This window comes from Calliopsis andreniformis, chromosome 3, assembly GCF_051401765.1.
Source record: "Calliopsis andreniformis isolate RMS-2024a chromosome 3, iyCalAndr_principal, whole genome shotgun sequence".
Lineage (NCBI taxonomy): Eukaryota > Metazoa > Arthropoda > Insecta > Hymenoptera > Andrenidae > Calliopsis > Calliopsis andreniformis.
In genome coordinates, this window is record NC_135064.1 from 2757775 (window position 1) to 2785686 (window position 27912).

At 30.8% G+C, this 27912-nt stretch overlaps 1 protein-coding gene across 1 annotated transcript; it reads left to right on the forward strand.

The window, feature by feature from the left end:
* The first annotated feature begins 227 nt into the window (after window positions 1-227).
* LOC143177013 (uncharacterized) lies at window positions 228-27912 on the forward strand. Its single transcript, XM_076374736.1, has 11 exons — window positions 228-306; window positions 4688-4846; window positions 9262-9426; window positions 11010-11180; window positions 20585-20693; window positions 21244-21400; window positions 23702-23834; window positions 25013-25186; window positions 26285-26540; window positions 26586-26665; window positions 27310-27912. Exons 1-11 carry the CDS (start codon window positions 228-230, stop codon window positions 27561-27563), a joined length of 1737 nt encoding a protein of 578 aa, XP_076230851.1. The 3' UTR covers window positions 27564-27912.

Here is a 27912-nt window from a genome sequence, read left to right on the forward strand (position 1 = left end):
CTCATTCAGTCTGTTGTGCCATTCTGTTGTACGTTTCTTCCTTGATCTTATACGTTTCATAGTTGTCGTACCGTTATCCTCCCATTTTCTGAAAGTGTCTCTGGTAACGTGATCGTAGGAATTTAATCGACGAAGACACTCGTGAGGGAAGAATATAAAATCCCTAAACTTGGTTTATGAGTTATGTGCATAGTGTATAGTTTCTTTGGCACGCAAATATTCTCAGGATGAAGATATCTTCCTTGACGCCTCTTCTTCTGTTGGTCTTCTTGGCGCAATGCAGCATATGTTCCTTATCCACGCAAAGTAAGTAATGTTTCATTGACAATTCCGGGAAAGGAATCGATGCATAAGCTGTAAGTATGGGTTTATCTGTATCGATTATTGTGGGCAAGAATGTCAATTACTGTGTGTTGACGATTATGTGCTGTGCCCCATCGCCACCCCTTTTAGTTTCACATGTAACAAAATGGAGTACTATTCAATTGAAAATACTTGGTTTTATGTAAAAAGATATAAATATTTGCAGTTTAATATTTTTAGGGGGACATAATAACTAGCCAGCACACGGTAATTGACACTCTTATCCTAATCGCACTTCGGTAGTTTGAATTTTAAGGAAAGGGTATAAACTGTTGGTTATGGAGGTTTTAGTATCACCAAGTTCTTGAGTAGGAGGGGTTCAACAATTGAAAATTATACTTACAGAGGTTTTGTAGGGTTGATATTTTTCGGATTGTAGTGACTCAAAAAAGGACAAATTCAACTTTTAAAGCTCAATAAATATAATACTACATAAGTACAAAATTCGTTTTCTTAGAATCTTGGCTTAGGCCACTTTCATAGTCATCGATACAATCATTTATTGTATATCTGCACACAGACGTACAATATGCGTAAACATAATCATTAGACAAATAGGTCAGTAGATTTTCATTGTTATTCCCATTTAAATATGCAAAACTTTATAATAAAACTTGGTAGTATAATATCAGTCCTACGTTTTAGATAATAATTAACGTCATATTAATTTGATAAATATTTCATACTAATAAGTTTTAGTCGAAGTCTTCGTACCCTAAAATTGTACGTGTCCATAATTAAGGGTTGAACAAAAAATAAATGACAACTTGAAGTCATTGATATCTAGGGTACAATGTGCTATTATTTAAGAAAATTGTAATTCTAGTTTGTAGCAATGTAATAAGTGCTTTTCACTGCAAGGTGTAAATACATGATGGTCTATAGAATATAATACGTCACAAACTTGTTTTCTCAGTAACTAATGAGCACGTCGATTTAATTTTGTTTTAGTTAAATAGTTCAGAAGGTTTAATTCTTCAGGGTATAACCAATTCTTTTTGAGACGATTGTTGTGGGAAAAAGGGTGTTCTATAGAAGTTTTAAATGGAAAGTGGTATTAATTCTTTTGGTGAACCTGCAAATTAGTCATATTACCACCGATTTCGATGATCTTTAGATATATTGTTAAATTCATTCTTCTGCACAACTTTCTCCTGTACATGTAATAGGTGGTTGGGCTTAGTTTCCGAAATATTTGCAAAAAATTGTTGCTACTACTACATTGAATACTGATTATACGCACGTGTCAGTGACAGCATACGCGTCACTATGCAATGCGACGGCCCCTTTTCTACTGTTTCTGCAAATATAGCTCGGCCCGACAATTAATATTATAAGGAGTGAAGTATTTTGTTTTAACTATCGAACTCAGCCATTGTTTTCGAAATCTTTACTTATTAGTGGGATAAGTTGACCCACTGGACAAGTCCAAAAAAAAAGACTCCTCTAAGCGACTCAATACACTATAAGGATCCAGTGGGTCTAAGCTGATCCAGTGGGCAAAGGTAACCTAAATCAAATTACCTTGCATTCTATGTGTCGAGAATAGTACAGCATGCATTACCTTTTTCCACTGGGTCAACTTAAATTCACTGGGTCCTTATAAGGTATTGGATCGTTTGGGAACTTTTTTTTTTGGACTTGTTCATTGAGTCACCTTATTCACATCGTTACCAATTTCGATTTTTGCTATAACATTAAAACTAAGGCCCACCGCCTATTATATGTATAAGAAAAAGTTATTCAAAATCTCGTTGTCTATAATATATCTAAAGATCAGCGAAATCGGCAGTGGTGTGACTAATCTGCAGGTTTACCAATTTTTTATTATTTAGATAACTTTTATTTAATTAAGTAGCATTCAAATCGTTCTTTTATTCTGCATAGTTACAGAGTTATTGCAAAAAATTGTTTTTAAAGAAAATCGTTGAGGAAGCGGAAAGAAGATGAAGAAAACAAAAAGTATCAGAATAGTGTCATTCTATGAAATAGTCAATCCCTAAGTTTTGTCCCTGAGTTTGTCGCCTTCCTCAATACGCACCAAAAACACTACAAAAAGTCAAAATGACGTATAGGAAAATAAATTAGAACACTATATTTATTTTTGAAGAATAAACCTTTAATTTAATTGTTATATTTATATTTTATTTATTTCAGTTTTAATTATGTTTTAATGAAATTGCTAAAAAAATAATTACTAATTAAGTAATAAAAATTACTCAGTTAATATGAATAAAATAAGTTCTGAAAATTTTCAAAGTTTAAAGTTCTTCAAAAAGTGAAAAATTCCCCCCGCCAACCCAACTACACCATTAAAGTCTTTTACAGATTGTCTTTTATAAATACTATTTCGAACATTTGGTAAGATCAATGGAGAAATCAGCACATGAGCAGCATGTAATTTATTTGTTTTCATGCCTTCTCCTGTTTTAGGAACATCTACCATTATTTCTTTCTACACATTTTCTTTCTTATGTCTAGCAGACATAAGAAAGCAGGCATAAACATTTTTCAAAGGTTTGAAGAAACATTTTGTTGCCATAACTCTGTAAACAAATTATTATCATTTTTCATATAAAAAAAGATATAGAGCATTTTTCTTTCTAACAGTTACCTAAAAAAATTTGTTACACCCTCACAGATTAGTTCAATCAAACCATTTACTTAAAAAAAAAAGAGCAGGTCAGTATCTTTATCAGTTTGAAAAAACAAGTTGTATCGCTTTATTTAAAGCACCCTGTACATGTACATTCAATACCTATCACGTATGCGCAATAGTAGAAATAATGATAATAAAATTTAGATTTAAACACGAAAACTTTGATTTGCAAAGTTTGGTGCTTTCTAAATTCAAATTATAGAGACAAACCAATCCATTTCAACATATGGCAAATAATTGGAATTGAAGTAAGTTTGTATTTCAATTTTCAGATGTTTTCACAGCGAAATGAAGTGTAATACATGAACTTGTAGTCTTAGAGGAGTTTTTGAAGTATAAACATTCGAGTTAAAGTCTTTTTTATAAGTAAAGAAAAGATTTTGGTTCTTTTATTGTCACTCTTTAAATGTCAAAGTTTAGTAAGGAATGAATGTGGAAAATAAATTTTTAATGCAAGAAGGAAAAGCGAGTTTTCTTCAGATTCTCAAGGAATTTGAAACGCAATGTTAGTCTAATTATATTTCCTCTCTTATTAATAAATAGTAGAATAAGGAAGATGACAAAGTAACAAACAAAATTATTTACAAAAATTTGAAAAACTTTAAAATTTACCACATGGGTAAATCTTTGATTTTCTCCAGCTACAAACTATTTATGAAAATGATTATTTAATATAAGAGATAAATAGATTATCTATATACAATATTATTGTATTGGCTGTATACAGCCAATGAGACTTATAGCTAGTTTCATTTTCATTTTTTTGTTTGTAGTAAAATAATAGATATTGCATATGTATTTCAAAAGTGATGCAAAAAAAGTACGTTTTTAACAACAAATATCCGAATATTTTTGTATAATCAAAATTGATATTGTTTTACTTTTCTTTTGATAGTTATATAATTGTACTATTGTACATAATATATTAGTGTTTTGCATCTGTATGTTATATTATAATTTATATTTCTTAAAAATCGATATACAGCTCTCAAGTGAAAATTATAGCTACAGGTATCCCAATACTTTTGTAATCGAATCATATATCCAGAAATGACATCTAGAAATGGCATCGAAACTCCTTGATGAATAAAATATAATAATAATAAATTCTTTCTTTATTGGAGTATAAATATGAAAACGTAATATTCTGAGTATTGTCGAATATTGATGTAATAGCTAAAAAATTCGATTCCCATTTTTTTTAATTTTTATTCTTAGTATTCTTATTCTCACCAGTTCATGACATTCAAATTACGTTTATTTTTTCATTGCAGTTTGATTAATAATAATCGATTCTTATTAAATTTTTTCTCCTACTAGCTTTAGAAAATATTTTATTTAATAAGAGATGTAATAGTAAAGCAGATTATAATTGTATAATAATTTATGTAATCTAATTGATTTGATTTACTTATTGAATTTTTTTCAGTTCTTCTTTGCTGCGAAGTACAAATTTTGTTTCCAAACTGACAATTTAAGAACGAATCTGTAGTTATCTTGGTCTTATCTATTTGTTTAACATAAAATATTTCATTAACAGTCGTTCCTCTTCTAGACAATATAAGATGTGCTTTACTTCTATTGTAAAAACTGTATTTATTATACACAAATAATATATCTAGATGACAATAAGATTGATTTTAATTTGCATATATTATTTGAAAGGCAGGTGTCCCGTGATAAGACTAGCAAATGGGAGGGTTCGAGGTCGAGCTAGAGGAAGAATCATTAGATTCAGTTGTTACGAGGGTTTTACGCTCGTGGGTAACAAGTATTCCACTTGTATTCGAGGCCAGTGGGATACACCTACGCCTGTATGTGTCAGTAAGTACTGTCTTCTAATCAGACTGGATAACACTGTGACAGTGGACGTCAATTAAAATATCTACGGATTGCGGTCATTGTAGTTTTTGGTGGAATTTCGAATCCTTTACTTTGACATGCAATTTAAGTGGAGTTTTCTCATTTTTTGTGCACTTAAATTAAAGTTTCTTTATACAAACCATGTAAAAATATAGATGAAGCAATTGACAGTTTTCGAAATACATATTTGAAATTTTCTTTTCTCTATTACAATAAAATTTCATATATCTGTATAGTGGAACTATTCAGTTAGAATAGTATAAATGTGTATTATTTTACGACAAAATTCATGTGGAGTACGTTATGGTATGGATATAGTGAAAATTTCAGTAATTTAACTATATGAACACATATTATGCATAGAGACGTATTTATATATGATTTATGGAAAAAGTAGGATGATTTCCACAACAATAATTGTAAAGCAAATCGAAATTCCATATTTTTAACCCTTTCACAATGTAGTTTAAAAAAAATTCAAAGCTCGTTAGCTACTGACTTGGAGTTTCACAGACTCTACATGATACGTTTATTATTTATCTAAGAGAAATTGTCTTCTTTACTTAACTGCGAGATATTTCCTAACAAAAATTTGTGACACTGATACATATGTGGTCTTACTTTTACAACAATTTACAACGTTTGAATTAGACTCTGCCAGACTCCAGGTCCTATTATAGTATTCAAATTCTGTGTGTCAGAGAATGGATTAACTAGACTATTAGGTATTCATACGAAAAACTTAAAATTGTTATTTTATACACAGGATGTTCGGCTGTAAGTGAATGAAAATTTAAAATAAGACAAAAGATGATGATGTTCTGATTTAAAATATTCAATGTTATAATAATATAATAAAATAATAATTTAAGAATATGGATAATTTGTGAGTAAGTATTTGTATATACAGTTTTCATAATTATATATTACAAGCGAACCTAGAACAAGTCTTATTGTAATATTCATATATTTATTATGGTGAACTTTTTAAAAGGGTGGTCATGGATTTTGATGGACTAGAAATATGTTATAAAGAACAATATTTCGAACAACTTTTTTTTATACATATTATAAAATAAATTCCGAGATATTCACAAAAAACTGTTGCTACTATTACATTGGGATTCTGTCTATCTACAGATGTGGATCTGTGGTAGCGTATGCGTCAAGTATGCAACCTCCATTTATGCCCTGTTTATATAAACACATCACAGTAACGCGCAATTACCGCTGTCACTAGCCAGCGTGGGGCACGCGGTTAACATTGGATGGTGTTAATACCTCTTGTAATTTCGGTGGTTTAAGTGAAGTTTAAATAAGGGAGATTCAGACCCAGATAATTAATTTCTGACATTGTAATTTCATTTTCTTATTCCACGCACCCAACGTATCCTAAAGATCCCGATTCTGTACGTGTATTCAAGATACACGTGTACACGTGAAATTCAAATATCCGTTTTCGGATTCGTGTAGTGTTTAGTACACGGGTACACGTGTACCGAAATACACGGACTGTATAGTCGACAGTGGGATATAGCGATTGTAATAAAACAGCAGGGTATCGGTCCTTCACACTTTTAACAATTGATGTTGCAGTGGCTAACTGAAGACCCAGATACGAACCAATGTATTTTTTCCTACTTTTTTCCACAGTTAGCAAATGGGGTAAACAAGTCTTACTCCTAAAGGATACATTATTCAACAATTTATTAGCATCAGTATAGTATTAATAATTAATCAAATATTACAAGTAGTAAAGAACGTAACGCAGAAAGAAAGTATGACATGTCAGTAAAGTAGACGTTAAATGATAGGTTTTAGCAATTTTTACATAACTAGATACTACGTAATTAATTGACAATACTGTACTGATGATAACGTTCCTTATACAACTTCTGGACCTTCGAATTGGAAGGATTCAGACTAAAATACGTTGGTGCGTACCTAGGTCCTCGGTTTGTCACCGCAACGTCGATTGTTAGAAGTATAAAGGACCCATACCCTGAAGTTTTATTCGAATCGCTATATCCCGCCGTCAACTATACTACACGAACACTTCGATCCGAATTTATGTAAGTACACGAATCTCGAAATACACGGTTATACGGAACCGGAACCATGTACACGGGTAGGTATACGTGTACCGTATATATTTTATAATCTTTTCCATAAAATAAGCCTATTCGTAAGTCCGTGCAACGCATTCTAAGTGAGAAATTTTTCTTATCTTCATAAAAAATCTGTTTTTATTAAAATTTTATTAAACAAAATATATGGTATTTATAATATTTCCTTATGTAAAAATCTATTACACATTTCGCCTGTACTCCTTTTCGGTCGCCATATCTTTTTTTGTCGTTTGGAATGATTAAAAAGAAAATAATCGATTGATTGTCCTGAAATTTTTATTGTATCTTGAGAAAGTAACTGCTATTGTCTTATAAAAAAAGAAGTAATTCCTTTTGTATTATTTTTTTTATTAAGACAAATATTTTTTATCCTCTTTGCAACCCTTGACTCCCTCATTGAACATGATCCTTTCCATGTCATCCTTTATGAACCATCTTTAACTCTTTTATGGAAAACATTTCAATAAATACGGTACTATTTCAAAAATAATAATTTCCACTTAATTTCTAACGTTGTTAAAATAACTTTCCAGTCACATGAAAATTTATTTAAGATCAATCGTACTCGATTAAAATAAAACTTGAAGCACATAAACACGCTAAACAGTTTCCGAAATACAAATTTTCAAGTATAATTCATTCTACACGCAGACGAACAAAAATAGTTGTATTCAGTTTTCTTCTTTTTTTAAACAAATAATCCAGTTTCGAGTATTTTGTTATACATTAATAATTACACAGAATGGAGTATCAAAATCTTAATACATATTAAGTAATGAATATTGCGATATACGTGTATCCATGTATTTAAAATTTCGATTCGGTTCACGTATACCTACCTGTGTCATAGTCCCAGATCCATATAACCGTCTATTTTGGGATCCGTGTACCCGTGTACTTCAGGATTCGTGTACCCGTGTATTTCAGTGTACCTGCGTAGATATGGATCCAATTATCCATGTAGAACAGTCCGTGTACTTCGATACACATGTACTCGTATATTAAATATTACACGGATTCAAATACGGGTAGTTTAATTTCGTGTATTTTGTTCGTGAAACGAGCATTTCTAACGTATCCTCACACGTCACCTAATGTTAATCGCGCATCTAATATCCTACATATACTACTCATTATGAGTATTAACCATGCATCCAACAAAGCTTTTTAGAATATTTCGGAAGCTAAGCTCTAGGATTTGATGGCTTGTTCTAGGTTAGATAAATACATTAAATTTATTTTCTCTATGCAAACATAGTTATAATACAATGTGTACTTACACATATAAACACATATAATAGTTTTATTTATTTATTAGTTATATTTTGCAAAAGAGCGTTTATGTAAAAAAAAGTCAAGTCGTTCCGTTGTGTCCAATTGGTAGGACAAAGCTAAATAGTCAAATAAATCTATAAAAATCGATATTAATTATTGTAAAATGAACGTAGAAAGGCTTGACTTTTATTTTGGAATACAATGTGCATAAAGTACAGGATATATAATGCAAATTATAATTATTAAAATAGGGAAAATTAAATAAGTAAATAAGTTGCATTATATGGTTAGTACTTTAAACATAAAAGGTGCTCGTAATTATTGAACTTTTTACTTTTTCTCTTATTTCTAACTACTAGAAATTGCAAATATTTGTCCCATCGTCTGTGGGACATGAAATTTTTTACTTACTTTGAGAAGGCCTATATAATCAGAACTAATTAATTAATTAGGTCCTTTATAAAAATTTGATTAATCTGATATAAATATAAATAATATGATATATGATATGAAACAGAAATAGTATTATTTTATTGTATGTAAATAATGTAACAGTAACATTGGTAACAGTTGGACAAATCAGGATATCTTGCCTTTTGAGCAAGCAAACTGTAAAAAATTAAAAAAATACTATAGATTTAAAAAGGTAAATAAAAACTAATTGAGATATAAATTTTATTTTTGTCTGTCTTAATCTCAGAAAATATTAGTAAAAATCATTAAAAATTCATCGTAGAAAATTTCAACACACTTCTTTACGCACAGACCTCCATGTGCAGTATACATGCAGGCGGCATGTTTCTAATTTATAGCTTTATGTATCCCGCTTTAGCCAACTTTCCCCTATATATTACAAAGCGGTCCTCACAATATTACTTTGAAAGGGTTAAATCTCCAAAACTTCAATCCGTGATTCTCAAATATCGAACGATGCCTTTAATATCAGTTTTAATTATAATGCTTTTCCGATAGATGCTGAATGCCCTACTCCCGTGGTACCTGAACACGCTCTGATGGCTCCTAAATATAATGGAGCCATATTAATGTATTTTTGCGAGCTTGGTTACGCATTGATTGGCCCGGCTGAAATTTATTGCGACGGAAGACAGTGGAATGGGACAACGCCCCATTGTCGAGGTGATTTTTGTTATTTATATTCACCCCAGGGAGGTAACTGTGCAGTTTCAAACCTTTTGATTTGTCATTGTAATACTCGCGTTTCTCGTGACCTTAATTCAGAAAATTTGGGAGACGCGATATTCTTAATACAACATCGAGGGGAATTTTCTCTTTAACTGGAAAGCAGATGATTTCTGATGAAATACGATATAAAATTGTGTCACATAACGAAATTGCTTCGTTTTCGCATGTCTAATTTGGTTAGTCACCGCTGCTTCTATTTATGTTTGTAAAAAATGTTAGTAAAGATTTGGTATAATTTTAAAGAATAATAAACAGCAAATTTCAATAATTGAATCTGTGAATTGAAGTACAAGTTTACATTTTGAGATATTTGATCTCAACGTGTATTTGATGTATGTATTTTGTATACCTATTTGGATAACAGAGCAACAGTGTATGAAAATATTAAGTTTCTTATTTTCTGTAAGACTTAATACACATTAGCTCTAGGATCCGGATATAGTCCTGAGATTATTCGAAAACGATTGATTTTGGACTTGTACCGTTCTTCAACGCATCGATTTAATTTATTTATTTCGGTTTACAAACTGCTGAAAATACCGTTTATGTTATAGCAAACATAGTCTAGCTAGGTGTATTACAAAAGCGTGGCCTGATGATAACATATTTAAATTTAATTTCTCTTCTTGAAACGTCTAGCATCTGCATGATTTCATTCTTTGATTCATGAGAATATAGTTATTTCTAGAATACATTATTCCCCTTATGTGACTCCACAAATAGAAATCTAAGGGAGTGAGTTTTGATGATACCAAGGATTAATATTAAACTGTTAAAATAAAGAAAGTGTCTGTTATTCATTAAAGTTATACCAAATTCTGAGTGATACTGTTTATAATAGAAATAGAAATATGAATAACAATGGTTAGCAGAATTGAATTAAGGTTTCGTGAGATTCAGGAGCGCTGAGTAACGATTGATATTCAAATGAGGGGGGGGGGGGGGGGGGGGGAGGTGATACTATAGTATGATGTTCCCTATTTTTTTGTAAAAAATCTTTTCAATTAAATGTTACTTTTAAAGAAAAACATTAATAAATTGTAAATAATTTTTATCTTAAGTACTTGCAGAAATTTATTTTAGTATATGACAAAATGAGACTTCTTAAAGTACGAAGACCGTTAGTCAGATTGAGTAAACGAAGCAGATTGTTATTTTTGTGACTGTAAGTCAAAACGATCTGTATTACATTTTAAAAAAAAATCGAGTTAAGGCTTTAATTAAAATTTACTCACGTGAACAAATTTTATTTTATACATGCAACCTATTGATACGTCGAAAATCACTTGTTTGTCGATTGTATGGTAATCTCGGAAGCACTTGAACTTTTTGATCGTTCTAGCTAAATATTTTATCTTATAAACTATTCAGAAAAGAAGATCATGATTCAAATGAAAATCCCATTTCTCGTTTTTGGTTTCTAATATTAATAGACATGAGGAGCTTTGCGAGGGTAGTAATTCACGTAGAATTTGTAAAAGTTGTTGTTTGTTACTGCACGTTAAATGTTTAATCAGATACGAGTGCGGCAGCTCCAACGCAATGCGATTTTGAGAAACCGGATCTTTGTTGGTGGGAGCAGGATCCTCAGCATGACTTCGATTGGCAGCGACACAACTTTGAGACACCGAGTTACCATATAGGAACGGGACCCACGCACGATCACACATTGGGACCAGGAAATGATGGTATTTGTTTTATCACTAATAATATTTTTGTATTTATGTATTCTACAGACGAATTTGTCTTGAAATGTGATATTAATTTTTAATGATTTTTTAACGAAATTGATTTTATAGTATACAACTCTAAATTGGTGTTTACTAGAAACATTTTAGCATATATACTAACAAGAAGCGATACGATATTTCTCGTTGCTTCAGTGAAGATATGTGTAGCTTAAAATTCAAGACAGGTGATTTTTTAATAAAAATTAACCAAGGATAGAGGTGAAAAAGTTATGCATAGTAATATTATCGATATCTAATAATGTTATTTTCAATACTTCAAAGAGTTCAAATGATAGTAAGGCATTTGATTCCTTTTCATCACTTAGTTCAAATAAGAATATTTATAAATAAATTTGATAAATGAGTTTTGCACAAGTCTAGTGATATGTAGAACTTATAGGTGATTGAAGATAGTACAATCGAAAACAACCATATTTAATGAATTAAACTATGAAATTTCGTAACATCTCTTTTGTTAAACAATTTGCCAAAGAAAATAAAAAATAATCAATTTTTTAACAAATAAATTATATCGAACCGAAGGAACTTTCAAGTAACTTTTATAGAATTTTTCGAATTTGTACTCGAGATTTTTGTGAACTTGGAATAATAAATTAATGACTTATTGGGAAGAGTGTATAAAGTCATGTAGGAATTAGTTTGATTAAATATATGGTTTTTTAACAAAATTTAGTTACATGAATTTGAAACTCTGCTTAAGAATAAGATATTTCGTATACACCAAAGTTAGTAGAAAAAAGTCTCGAGTTAAACATATTTTAAGCATATTTTAGGTTTCTTCTCAATAGTTAATAATTTGAAAATGAAATTTGAAACACAATTTAGTTTATCCTCATTTTGGTCTTATTTTAGCGTATAAAATCACCTTTTTTTAAGCGGGATTTAATTTTCCCTCTATTTAGTGTAGGGTTCTTTCTGATACTTGTCGTCGAACATCTTGTATATTTACGGATGAATATTAAATAAAAATTTAATCTGAATAAAAAATTTCCCTCTACTTTAACGATTCATGTAGGAGGGAAGATAATAAAAAATTTCCCTCGAAATATTTCATGATGACGGACTATCTAATAGTAAAGAGAATCAATTTGAAGGAAAACTGAACGTAAGAAAAAGTTTTCTACGATATGTTTCACCGTACCATGTTTCTTAGTAAAAGTTTAATGAAAATGAAAATCTCTCTGTGACCCACGCAGAAACAGATACAGTAAGTTTTCCTTGAAATATTTGATGGCCTTAGTTTTCTGGACGAAGGCTACCCACTGTGCTGTGTGATATTAGACTTTTTAATAAAAAATTGATGTAAGTAATCCGAATTAGAGATTTCTAACTTTAAATGATCATAACTCTGAAATTAATGTATGAAATGAAAAAATATTTATAGGATAAAGGGTCCAAATTTTCACTCATCGGTTTTCTGATTCGTCAACAAAATCAAATTTATATTTTAATCTGAAAAAAATTGTATAATCACCTTAAAGCCTTAGTTACGCAGCCTTGTTATCATGTTTTTTTAAAACTTTATAGGTAGAAAATTAAAAACTGAAAATATGTATTTTTCATTTAGTGAAAAAAGTATACCTAATTTCGTTTCCCTTAGTTTCAATAATAAAAACAAAAAAGAAATTGTTAGTAGATTGACAAAATGTTATGGCTAACTTTTGTATATTTAGAAAATGTTTGATTGATAAAACCGTAAACATAATGTTCCTGTTGAGTAGAAATAAAACAAGAAGTAAACGATAAAGTTATGTGCTAAAATCGTACAAAAACTGATTTATTTAAGATGTAACATTTGAAACGTACCGTGTGTCTGATCCATTTGTCTTAAAACTGTGTGCCACGTGGAGCATAAGGAAATTAGGATCAATAAAAGGGAACGAAATTAAGGACAAAGTCACTTTCCAATATAATCATCAATTCTATTTAACAAATGGCAAAACGAAATTATTACTTCGAAATAGGAAAATTACATTATGAGCTGCATTTAAGCAAAAAGGAAACAACTAAAAAATGGTGGAATTATCTATATTAGTTACTGAAACATGATTTCAAATATGACTAAGCATTATACTGTATGAAACAAAAAACTGCTGTGTCGTAGTGAAATTGATGGACCCTTTGTTTATACTGCTAGCTTATAAGAATCATATATAATATAAAATTACACTATCCTCATCAAGTTGTAATATTTAATACCATAGATAAACTGGGGGACGAACTTTGGAGCCTTTACGTTATACATAATATATAAAAAAGAACTTTTTATGGTTTCTTTTTTTTTTAACTTTATGGTTAATTACTAACCATAAAATACGACAAATGAATGTCTTACTTTAATTGTATTATACTTCCATATGCATTATGGTATTAGATGTAAATATTCCATAAAATCTGTTTCTATTTATACTATGACTTATTTTTTGAAAGACAATGGAATGTATTAAACATGAAGAATTTTTGTTATATTTCGTGCTCTTCCGCTTCGGATGATATTTCTTTGGTAAAATATTGGTTGAGGTAATTTTAACACCTTACGTTAATTTGTCATATCTTATGGGTTGTTACATTTTATGCATTCAATTTGAAACTATGATTATTCAAAGTCACAAGTTCCAATTTGTTTTTCAGGTACAATAGACTCCCGTATAAAGGTTCATTTATGCAATCGACAAACCGAGCATAAGCCAAGCAAATATTATACATACATACTAGCGAAAAATCATAAATACATAATTACGAATGATAAAACACTATCAATACATATCTCATCGGTGTAATCGTTCGGATTGGCTCGTGCTCAGCTCGTTGGTTACATAAATGGACCTTAACACGATTAATACATTACGCGTTGTACGAATTCACGTTATTATGAGAAATTTCCTCATACCATACGAATACGAATATCATATGAATATGATACGAATAACTATAGCGTGTTGTACGAGGAATCGCGTTCTAATAATAATAGTCTCAATATTTTTGGCGCGTTATAGGAATTCGTGTTGTAGGAACTCACGTTATATAGGAGTCTGCAGTATTCGACAATGGATGTCAGAAATTTTCAGGGATGATTCTACATGTTTACGCGAGGCAAGCGGATTCTTGAGTTATTTGCATGTGTGAGTGTGTTTATAGTCAGAGAAACAAGAGTATTCCCAAATAGCACTAACAGGAAATATGCATTTAAAACTAACCAAAGCTGCTCAAATCCAATGGAAATTAATATGCAGGCAGACAGCGATTGGAAAGAAGCTACAACGAAGAAAAACATGTCGCAACTATGAAACGCAAATTAAACCCAACTATTCAACTAACTGCAGATATATTGGATGGTGACCAAATAAAATGGTTAACTAATATGATTAACGAGAATCCTTTCAGTATACTGCAGCATACTAGAAGTCATTGATGAATTGTCAGAAAGTCTACCAGAAAACCCTGTAGTAGAATTCGGTAGTAAATCAAAACCAAAACCTCCACCAATTTATATAGAAGCCCAAATTATTGAGCCCCATATCCAACTACTGAACGAAATCACAGACAAGAAATTCACACTAAAACAATTAAAAGGTGGTCAAGTCAAAGTTCAAGTTAGCGCCACTGAAATCTATACTGAAATAGTTCTAGCCGTAAAAGAAAAAAATGCAAACTTCTACTCATACCAACTGAAAAAAAGACAAAAGCTATAAGGTAGTACTAAAAGGTGTACATTCCAAAACGAACATCAACTCAATAATCAACTATTTGAAAGAGCTCAACCATTAGGTGAGACAGATAACTTGAACCTGATGAAAATAATAAAGAAATACACAAAATAGACAGATTGCTTAATATGATAGTTTCTTTTGAACTGTCCAGAACTAAAAGAGACATTCTTCAATGCTTACGCTGCCAAACCTATGGACACACCAGAAACTATTGTAACAAAACACCCACATGTGTTAAATGTGCTGGTAAGCAGTTAACTACGAACTGTCTGTTTGAAGGAAAAATAGACAATGTAAAATGTTTTAATTGCTAGGGAGCCCATTCGACTAACTATAAGGGCTGTATAGTTAGAAAAGAATTACAACAAAAGCTGTTTCCTAGACTCGGATAGAAAGCAGTTACAGAAAATTCAAAGCGTCAACATCAAATTGTTACCGTAAACGAAAACAGAAAGACTTCCACGAAGCAACAACACGATAGTAATACCAAAATCTGTACCCAAGTTGCTGCGTCCCAAAACACACAAGAAGAAACACTCCTCTCAACACGAAATACTAACCCAGTAATTGAATCAACAAGAGAAAATCAAGAAATAAAAACTTATTAATAACATCAATCAAAAACACTGAACTAATAACTAACATGTTCATCAAACAAACGATGTTGTTAAGCCAGCAATTATAGCAAATGAACGAAATGATAGAACTCCTTACACGCATGCTTAATAATAAGCAAAAATGGAGCCACTAAAGATCACAATCTGGAATACAAACGGGTTACAACAGAGAATACTGGGATTGAAAGCTTTTCTGCACGATAACAAAATCGATGTAATGTTCATCGTAGAAACATACTTTACTGATAAAAATTATATTAAAATTCCCTCGTACAATGTTTGTGACACCAAGCATTCATCTGGTAGAGCACGCGGCAAATCAGCTGTTATTATCAAACAAGATATAAAACATAATGTACACCACTCAATCGCAGACATTCACGTACAACTTACTGCTATGGCTATCCACACAATATGTACACGGCAACATCACCATAACCGCGGTTTACTGTCCTCCGAAACATAAAATATCTATACGACAATACACAGACTTCTTTAACTCATTAGGGAATAAATTCATCGCTTGTGGAGACTATAATGTTAAGCACTATTTATGGAGTTCCAAACTAACTCACCATGCGGACAAATCTTAGAACAAGCAATAAGAAAATCATCCTTAGATACAGTAAAAACTGGCGAACCTATATAGTAACTGTCAGCACAGGAGAAAACACCCGATCTATTGGATTTCATGATAGACAAAGGTCTACACAAAACTGATTTTGATATACAATCTTACTACGATCTATAATCTGATCATTCTTCGATACTGACTTATTACCTGCACAAACCAGTATTTAATAAAACAACTCCTTTTTTGTACAATAATAGTACAAGTTGGAATAAATATAAAAAAGTACTTAGAGAAAAACATAAATTGTAATATCACCCTAAAGACACCAGAACAGATTGAAACAGCAGGAATAAACCTTACCAACGTAATTCAAAATGGAGAGAAGATAGTTACTGAATATGTCGAAGCGAAAAGGTATTCTTATTCTTATCATCAATACATCTTACAAAAGATAAAGTTGAAATGTATGTTGAAGTATACTTGACAGAAGCAAAGGACACAAACCAATATAAGAAAATTAAGGAGGTAAAGCAACTCATCAGAAATTACTACAGCGAAGAATTTATCTGTTATCTATCTAACCTTACGCCCGACGAGAATACTAATCATTCACTCTGGAAAACCACTAAAAAAACTGAAAAGACCGATTGCTTCTTTACTTGCAATAAAGAAAGCAGACTCAAGCTAGGCAAAAAGTACAAGAAAGTCACTGCCTTTGGTGACCATCTAGTAAATAATTTCAAGCCCAACAACATGTGCATCGCTACAGATATTTTAAACGAACTTTCGGAAAATTCAGCCGATGTCATCGCTCAAGACATTCCAAGATGTACGATAAAAGAAGTTAAAAAACTCACTGTTGAAACTCGAACTAACAGCAAAGCTCTTAGTGTTGACCTAATCATTGGTTTAATCCTAAAACATTTACCATCTAAGGCAAGAAGGCTGCTTATTATTATCTTCAATGCCGTCCTAAGGATCAAACATTTTCCTGTAAATTGGAAAATGCTCAAGTAGTGATGCTACATAAACCCAATAAAAATCTCCATTTGCCACCATCATGCAATATCGAAATTATTAGAAAAAATCAAGAAAATAATTAATGAAAGAAACCTGATCCCTCCGGTTTTCGAAAGAAAGTCACCATCGAACAAATCTACAGATTGACGACAGAAACTACTCTAGCCCTAGAACAAAAGAAATATTGCACTGCTCTCTTTCTTGACATCAAAGAAGATTTTGATAAAGTATGACACGAGAGCCTTCTATTCAAAATCCAAATGCAGTTTCCTGCACCTTATTATTAATTCTTAAAATCATACCGTGAAGATAGAATATTCTTCGTAAAGATTCAGAATACTTGCTGAAAAATTTACAAAATTGAAGCTGGAGTACCAGAAGGCAGTGTTCTAGGGCCTATATTGTATAAATGTATACCGCAAATATTCCTACCATGCAAAAAACCATACTATATACTTTTGCTGATGATACGGCCATCCTAATTACTCATGAAGATTCTAAAACAACTCATTCTATGCTGCAGCAACATTCATTCCAAACTGAAGAATGGCTAAATACATGGAAAATAAAAGTTAATCTAGATAAATGCAAGCACATTACGTTCGCTTTAAGCAAAGAAATTATCCCGCTTATCATTTTAAACAACGCAACCATTCCCCAGACTAAGGGAATTAAGTACCTGGGCATGCACCTAGATTCAAGATTTACGTGGAAGCATCACGTATGAGCTAAACTTAATTAAATTCGCATTAACAGAAAAGAAACGTATTGGCTCACCAGCAAGAACTCGAAGCTTAGTAGAGACAACAAATTACTAATCTATAAAGTAATCGTCAAGCTAATCTGGACATACGGTATTGAATTATGGGATATAGCAGTTAAAGTTAAAGCCATGTTAAAGTCACATGGCTAAATCAGAAGCATTAGAATCATTATTCTTAAAACCGTCGTTAATGCACCATGGTATATACATATGTATATACTAGATATATCATATAATATACGTATATTATTATTTATTTGTTTGCAATTGTTAATAATTCAAAAAATAGCATAAAATAATTAAAGATTGTAATTACACTGAAAATTACAAAATAGAACATAAAAGCAAAACAGTTGTTTAATAACAGTTGCTCAATAAGATAACTCTTAAAAGTAATTTTGAGCTTCAGAAATTTAAAAAATTCTTAAGTAAGTATGTATTAGTAAATATATCATTAATTACGTTCTTTTTAATAATACTGCATTAATAACTGGAACTATTCATAACTTGTATTGCACACACCCGTTATCTGTGTGAGAGGTGCCGCACACTTTCATACCTATGTATATATTAATAACTTTATCGTGCCTAAACGGTACGTTTCCTGACCACGGTTCCTTTACAATTTTTTTTCTACTCGACACATAAAACACACTTATGCAAAAAAAGGTTAACAATTTTGCGACAACTTCTTTTCTCCAGAAGGCTACTTTCACCCCTAGAAGCCGTGACCATTACTTTTTTTACACCCTGTACATATGCTTACTAGTGAGGTAGCATCTATGTGCTATTGATTCAAACCGCTACAACTTACCCAATGTCCTTACTAGACAAATTGTAAAGTATCATGGAGATAAAAAAAGAAAATATGTTAAAGTAGAACAAAAATCAAAAATAATGAAATTGCGTTTCAGATATCGTTTCAGAGCTAGTAACTGCTGTAGAAACATCTAAAATTCGTGTGAAATGTGCTTGGCTGGGTGCTTATTCTGCTACTGACGTACATTAGCCAGTCACAGCGAAGTCAATAGCTTTCATTTCAAGTTTATTTTAGGTGTTTTCTCAACAGTTAATAACTTGGAAACGAAACCTGGAAAGCAATTTCGTCTTTATTTTGGTCTTATTGTAGAATATGTCGAATCAGCCTTTGAAATTGTCTTCTGTTTTTGTACGTGCAAGGATATTGTGGATCAGAGTTCGGCGTAATCGATTAAAAATGTAGTTGATTATGTAATCAATTATAATAATTGCAATTACGAAGTAATCCCAATTACAAAGTAATTGCATCTACGTTTAATTGCAGTTACAATGTAATTGCGAATTCAGTTATAGATTACTGTGTAATCGTTAATTGCCATGGATTGCACTTACGATTGCAAATGCCAAATGTAATTGCGATTACACTGACGATTACAATTCTAATTAATTCGCGCAATTATGACTGTAATTTCTAAATATAATTGCGGGATGATTACAGTAATAATGACAATCGTAATTGCCTCAGGTATGCAATTACTATTGTAATTGTAATTGTAATTTTAATTGCACAGAACAATTACAAATAACATTATTTTTAACAGTTTTACCTATTCCAAAACTAGGATTTATAACATATTTTATAAAAAGAAGTTAAAGTCGATGCTTTTAATCAAAGAGAAAATTTAATGGTTGAACGTGCAAAGGCTGTTGTACAAGCAATGGAACAACATTTGGAATTTATAAATTGTTATTAAAATGAAGTAAAAAAGTTTTTACTGCAAAAATAATAGCATGTCTTGAAAATTGTGTTAGTTATCAAAATCTTGGTTATTGATGGATTCGTTAACCAGGTCCAGAGATAAAAATTTAAATAAAGAATTATAAATGTAGTAAATAAATTCAAAACAAGTATGACACCACGTATAATCAATTGATAACGAAAATATTACTATTGTCTATTATTTTTTAGAAGAAAATACTATTGTGTTTCACAAAGAATCATACATGTAGATTGGTATACCAGTATCATTTCGCAATGTTTTTTGTTTTTCTAAAATAATAGTCGTTTTAATATGCTCCACCTTTTATTTCACATATAATTCTCAGTTTAGCAGAACTACACAGGGTGTTTCCAAAGATGGGGAACATTTTGGAAGGTAGGTTCTGCATACATAGCAACCAAAAAAGGTTACATGAACGTATGTATGTTCGGAAATAGTCCTTTAGTTATACGCTACTTTGTGTTGCGTAAAACGTCGGCTCAAATCCTGTAAACAATAAGAAAACTAAATGTTTCCGGACATACATATGTGCATACGAACTTTTTTCATTGCTTTGTATCTAGAATTGTCAATTCCCCAAAAATGTGGTCCCTGTTTCGAAACAGACTGTATATGAAAATAACAGGAGGATTACAGTACTCGGTCAGCAAGAGTAATTAGTAGGTTTTTTACCCTTGTTTGTAGAAAATAACAACTTGTATCGATTGATGTTTTGAAAAATATGTATATCTATGATTTCATTTAAAAACCACGAAATTTACCTTCATCTATATCTCTATATCTACTCTACATATATCTAAATCTCAAATTATGTTCCTCTTAAAAATAATAAGTTTCCTCTTGCTACTACTTACTTCCTCTTATTCTAACAATCCTATCATTTAATCCTTATTTCAGGATTTTATTTGTATATCGAAGCATCTGGTCGATTGGTGAACGACACAGCACGAATCGTTTCTCCTATCTATAATGCGTCGTACACAGAATCAGGTTGCTTTTCATTTTGGTAAGTTCACTTGCATATTTCCATTCTACTTTAAAATGAAGTCTATAAATTCTATTACACATTAATCGTCTGACAGTCCTGCAAAACTTCGTTTAAAAAAGATGTTTAAAAAAATTTTTTATTATTTTAAAAAAATAATTGTGATTATTACTTTCAATTTCTGCGCGAACAAATATGGCAAAAACATTTCTGCAAATGGGACGCTAATGGCTAATAAATATTCAGTATAATCTGCTGCGCCAACACGTGTACTCTTTCAAACAATTTCTGCTTTAATTAGTATCATAGGTTACACAATTACGAATTGATTTGTGGAAGTTCATTTAAAGATAACGACGATAGGTAGTTATCTACATGCGTATTGTTTTGCATATTGGTAAAAAACCGTAGTTTCTAGCAAAAAGTGATTAATGATTCACAATTATACCTGCATAAAGTTGATATTATATAATATTACATAATTCTACGAGTTTTGCACCTTTTTTTAATATTTCCATTTCTGAGTATTCTTAATGTGTTTTTTAATTAAGTTGTGTTTATATAATCCTAGGTACCATATGTTCGGGGCCACAATAGGGGCGTTGAACGTGTATTTCAAGCAAGAAACAGAAAGTACACCCCGACTGATGTTCAAGAAAGAGGGAAATCAAGGGAATCAATGGTTACATGGTATTTTTAATCTTCCCAAAGCTGATAAAGGGTTTCAGGTGATGGGATTGAATATGATAATGAATTAATTTAGTCACATTTTTTAGTATTTAGTCACATTTTCTGTAGATTCAAATACATAGATCATCTAGCTTTATAGTACTGTTTAACAGTACTATAATTTTGTTATTTGAATTTTGTTATTTGAAGAATTTTTTTGTTAACAATATTTTCTTAAAAATATTAAAAATAGTATTAAAGTTTCACAAAATGACAGAATTTTTATGAAAAAATTATTGAAGTTTCTTTATACTTCACAATTGATTCTAAATATTACAAAACACCATTTTTAGCTATCGAATTAGAGTCACTAAAAATGTTTACATTAATGAAGCATTTTCCTTTCACAGAATTGGCGATTCTCGTTATTCATTTCTTACAATTTAACATTGATATAGATTATTAACAAGATCGGAAATATAAATTTCCTTCTCATTTAATATATCCTCTCATTTCCTAAATTACTTTTTGATTAATTAAGTTTTTTCACAACTGAAATCCTAATACACAGAATAAAATATTCAAATATCAAATGAAACAGAATTTATTTAAGTTAATTTGTAATATTTTTACTTACCTCTATTGTAATTTGTTTGAAAATTATCGTGTGAATGATTGCAATGATAAGAAAAGATAGCATTTAAAAGTTACCTTTATGGTAAATAATAACTACCAAGTACTGACTGTTTCAAAGCAGGAATAAATTAATTGCTATGTAAACGTGATCATTTACGAGTCAATAATAATTTGCATAGTCAAGTACAATTTATCAGTTACGATAAAGAGTCGCAATTAGACACTTAAACGCAACTTTTATATGTGGTTTTAAATAGATGATCAGAGGCGGTAGCTCAGTTTTTATAGAAATGTACGTAAAATGTTGAGTCTGAAATGTACATAAGACTAGGTAGAAAATGTCTCTTGTCTAAGATATTATAACCATAAAAACACCGAGATCTTTGTTTTACAAATTTTCAAAACATCATAATAGTATAATTTAAAAAAACACATAGTTTTCTAACTTAAACGGGTATTCAAATTTTTTATGTTTAAGTCTGCACATTAAATTAGTGTTGTATAAAGCTCGACTGTATCTTTGAGATTAATATTGTATGAAGCTCGAGCTTTCGAAACTAAGAGCCTGAAGGTTCAAGGCTCAGATCTTGAAGCTTATGAGGTCAAACTAAAAGTAAAGTAAATGGATAACAATTTGATGATATTAATGATTTCAATTATAAGAAACTAACAAACATTCAGTACGCTCTTATTTATTTTTTAAAACGGATAACCATGAATTTAATGATATAGAAGTTTATGTTGTTGGTTAGCTAAGTATAGTCGTTTTTTAGAGTCTACTTAAATTAACATTAAACTGACAAAATGTTCAAAGACATTCGTTTTTAAATTGGGAAAGAATATGCCAATGATGTCAATATACATATTCTTTTCTTTCCTCGCACAAACGATTTAGAACTTCGTTCATATGAATAGCACATATGTAGTATGTTATAAGTATTGCACCCCAACGAATTAGTACTAAGTGACAATGTAGTACGCGAATCATTAATAATAGCTAAAATGGTTGACATTTGATCTAATGCAAGTCTTCAAATATTTGTTTTCTTTTTATAAAAAAAAGCGATAAAGTGTAGGGGTTTGGATACCTTATTAATTTTATTTTCAATTTTTTTTTAAATGTAGCAATTTAGACGACACGAGTCTTTAAGTTTCAAGGCTCAAGCGTTGACGATTTTAGCTTTTACAGCTCAAAGTTCGAAACCTGAGGGTTCTTGGTTCTAGCTTTCAGGACTTGAGCCGCAACTTAACCTCTCAAAACTGAAGACTCGAAGCTTATTTTAACAACACTACATTAAATCAATCAAAAAATTCGTAGTATCATAATGCTATACGTTCTATTCAATAGTTTGCATTTTTTAGCAAAACTTACCCTAAAACAAAGAATGGTAATCTTATATAATAGATTTACTAGAATAAAACATTAAGATTTCTTGAAATGACATTTCATAAATCATATGTAAATTAATAGTGTAGATACCATTTTGTTCCTATGCCCCTTATTCCGATATCAACTTTAAAATTCCGTTTTTAAAAAATGATTTATATTTAAAGTAATATTGTGAAACGCCATGGAAAGCTTGTACCTAGACAGTATACTTAAATTTTGATTTTAGTTTCAAACGTTAAATCAACCAATGTAAAATTCTAGTTGCACGAAATTAAATTTAGCAAATTTACCAGAAAGGGAAAGTCGTAATGTTAATTTTTTGTTCTACTTCCAGATTATAATCGAAGGTGTAAGAGGTAGCGGATATGTGAGTGACATAGCGATTGATGACGTAGCCATCTTACAAGGTGACAAGTGTCAGAACGAGAACAAAACTGAAAACGAGGGTGTGACCGAGGGCTACGATGGTAATTTGATGAATCGTCCACGTGAGGGGTTAAATACGTCGCGGTCGCATTAATTCGTTGTTTGTTCGTTTTCCATTTATCTTTTAATTAAAACGCTGAAAACAATGGAAATCAGCGCTCGAGATGAAAGTTCCATGTAACGAGAAAATCATTTAATTAAACTTTCTCGTTACAATCTTTGTCCTGATGAGCAAAATACATTCAATTTAACACTTCCGTCGAGCGTGTTTGTAAAATTGAAAAACGATGCACGATAATTATGTAGGGGAAGGAGTAGTAATATGAAATAAGATTATTATGTTTGATAATATAAAATTGTGTTAGATATCTATTTAAATAACAATACTAATTATAATCAGAGTCGCATTTATACTTTTGGAGCCCCTAGGCGCAATATTATTATGGGGTCTCAAAAGAATAAGTCTATTTCAGTTAATTAAATTCCTGTAAATTTCTTTTTAAGTTTATCGAAAATAGAAATCGACATTTCCATAATAACACATTTTAATCAAATAAACTTAACACAAAATTGCATTAAAACAAAGTATAAAAATATATTAATTCAAATTTAAATTGAAAAAAAAGTTATAAATAAATTGTCCAAACAAAGGAAACATACCTATCGTATAAAGAATCGAGATATACAAAAAAAGGGTTCATAACTTTTAGGGTACTCGTCAACTGGAGTAGAAAATTCCTAATAAACTTGGATCGAAAAATTAATATTTACAAAATTGTAAACAATTTTTTGTTTTCGTTTAAGTGAGTGCCTTGCTCACAGTGTAATAAATTTGATACGAATTTTTTTTTCTCACTTATAAAGTATATTTTCATTCTCAAGTTCATTTTCTCCTACATTAAGAAAAAACAAACATTGTCTAATGTATAAAACTTACATTTTATACTGACTTAGAGCAAATTGCTTTATTTTCTCAACAGTTTCATGTCGTACATAGTCTAAGGATTAATAAACAGATGCGGTTTCTAGGATAACACTTTTAATGATTCTTCGTGTAACAAGTACACTTAATATTCCTTATTTTTTGTTAACGAGAAAAATAATTCATATTACCACTTCATCCCTAATTATTATTTGAACATAGAAAATCAAGATTGTGTTTTTTTGTTTTTCATTTTATCGGTCTTTTATTCAACGAATGTTCCTTTCTCTATTCTAGATCAAGTCGAGCAAGTGAACGCGCAGCTAAGCTGTCGAGGTAGATGTAAGAATAGCGTAACGTATTATTTTACAACTGCAATGACGCCCACGCTATCAGAGGCTTGTCTTTGCACCCTCGATTGCGCTGAACACTCCATGTGTTGTCCGGATTATGCTGAATACTGTATCCTTGGTGAGTATTTTTTGTCTTTAATTATTCTTTATTTAGAAAACATAATATCAGTTTATGTTTTCTGGGCTTCTTTTATTTTATCCGGTTAAAGCCTACAAAATGCAATTTTTCGTTTTGAAATAAAATCATTTTTTCCCCTCTGGAATATGTTTGAAAATAAAGGAAAAACATGTTATATTAATAACATATATTAATAAAAATATGTTATATTAATAATATATTAATAAAAATGTGTTATATTAATAATATATATTAATCAAATGAAAAGATGCTGTACGAAACTTAATTTTGAAAAAAGTAGACTTGGTTTACTGTAGCTCTTAGGCCTGGGTTAAGCCTAGATTAGATTTAGCATTTTAGGATTAGGACCTATCACTTACAAAATTTAAAAGATAATATTGAAAGATCAAGTAGGACAGAAATCAAAACCAATAAAATTACAATTAAAGATCACGAGAGAAGAACTTGATAAGTCACACTTTCCAAATTTTACAGAAAAGTGATTTTCAGATTCGGAACGTTCTAAACCGAACCCATAATGTTAAAAGTGTCTTTATTTGGTTTTCAGATTACATATATGTTTTTTCATCCTGTTAAAAATATTACATAAATTAATTTTTATATAACTAAGTAGTTATCTCATTAGTTTTTAAAATACTTGAAAAAGCTTTGACAACAATACGTCGGTTTCGAATATTTGAAGTGTATTATGCGTAATGATAGGGATATTTATGTATGACACAAGTGTTTTCTTGATACGCGTTTCTCTATTGTAAATTTAAAACAGAAACTGTCAACTGTTTCATACATGCATTTCATTAAAATTAATATGCGTGCAAAAATGTAACACCTATGCACAATGATGTATATGCGAGCTATAATAGGTACCTACTTAAATTGCGTTATAAATTAAAGAAAGTTAATAGTATAAACTACTTCGAATACTATGCTAAAAAATATAGTTTACTGATGGATTTACTGATGGATTAGATGAATGATTTACAAGTCTCCTGAAAAATAACAAAAAAGAACTTAGATCAGGTTGGTTCTCAGGTACATAGTTAATATTTATATTTACCCTTGTTTTTAAATCTTCAGGTTATACCGAGGAAGCGTTTACAGCAGTTACAGAAAATTTCACCACAGTAACCATTACGAATCACGACAGGACAGCCTCATTACCGCCGCCAAAAAATCACACAACCGTTGAGGGAACAATTCTTCCTACAGAACTCTATGACAGAGGAATTTCTATTAATTCTAAGGATGACATCGATCCCGTCACAGTGAAACTGTCGACAACGACTACTCTCAAACCTATCACGAAAGTAACGAGGCCGAGAACCGAGAAACAGTTTAGAACTACCAGACGCACCACCACGTCTATTGCGACCACGAGAACTGTTCAGACACAGGAGACGCCATTTATGCAACCAACTACTGTCACCAGGAGACACGTCCAAACTGAAGAACAACCTGGTAACATGAATTCCTTATACTGATGTTCAAGCTCGATTGTTGAAGTTCTTTAGTAGGTTGCACAATGTTCTAAATTTCTAAAACGCCTATCTGGCTGTGAAAAAATATATTTCACCTTAATAAAGGTGATCATTGAGAACAAATTAATTTAGTAGCGTTTAAAACTTTCCTTAGTAATTTAGTTTTTTACAAGTTTGAAATATTTGAAACAAAAACTAGATTATTTTACTGAAGAAACAAGGAATAGGTACGCTCAGAATGTATTGTAAGTATTTCAATTTTATGTTATATAATGTAAATTTATTATGTTGTTTACTCCGAAAATGTATTTATTGAGAAATTCAACATTATAATATTTCTATGATACTTGAAGAAAAGTACATCTGTTTAATTTGATTGAAATGTCTTTGCTTATCTACCTACCATATGAACTCGTAAAGTAAAAAACTACACTTGATCATTTGTCAATTTTACGCAAAAATTAATTTATGTTTTCGTATCACGTATTGATTTTTAGAAGAAAAAAATAATTGTGAGATTTTAGAAATTTTAAATTGAAAAATACTGAAGGAATTGGAAGGTTTGGATACTTCTGTATGACATTGATAGTGACAATAAGTGAATTGAAGAATATATTTTTGCAGATCCGAATGTAAGGAGGCACGATCCCGAGAAAGAAAAATTAAGTTTATCTGGGATCATTGGCATAGCCGTGGGAATTCTAACAGGGGTGTCCATTACGCTGATGGTCGCCATTATTATATTAAGAAGAAGAAAAACTTACAAAAGGGGTGTGAATGGATCAGCACTTTCCGAAGATAGCGACGTTCGATTTCTAACCTCTGACGAAATCCTAGATTTCACTTTGGCTAGACCCACCGATAATGTCGAAACATAGAGCTAGGAATTTTTATATGGGGAAAAACTCGTCGATGATGGGTTGTCGTAGGTGGAGACTATCGACAGTCTTGAAAGCTTTAAAGGATGTTTTATATCTATGTAAATGTTCTTTAATAATCTATCAAGACTTTCAAAACAATTTAAACGATTAAACATAGGACAATAGTGAGTTAAGTGGACAATTCGTAACGTCTGATTTGTTTGTAAAATTCAACGGTGACTTGAATAAATAAATGCACTACAGCTACATTCTTTCTAGAATATGTTGTTCCTTAGAAAAAAGAAAATCATGATTATTTAATAGACTAATTAGTATTTTTCGCTCAATTAAATTCCTTTTTGTCTTT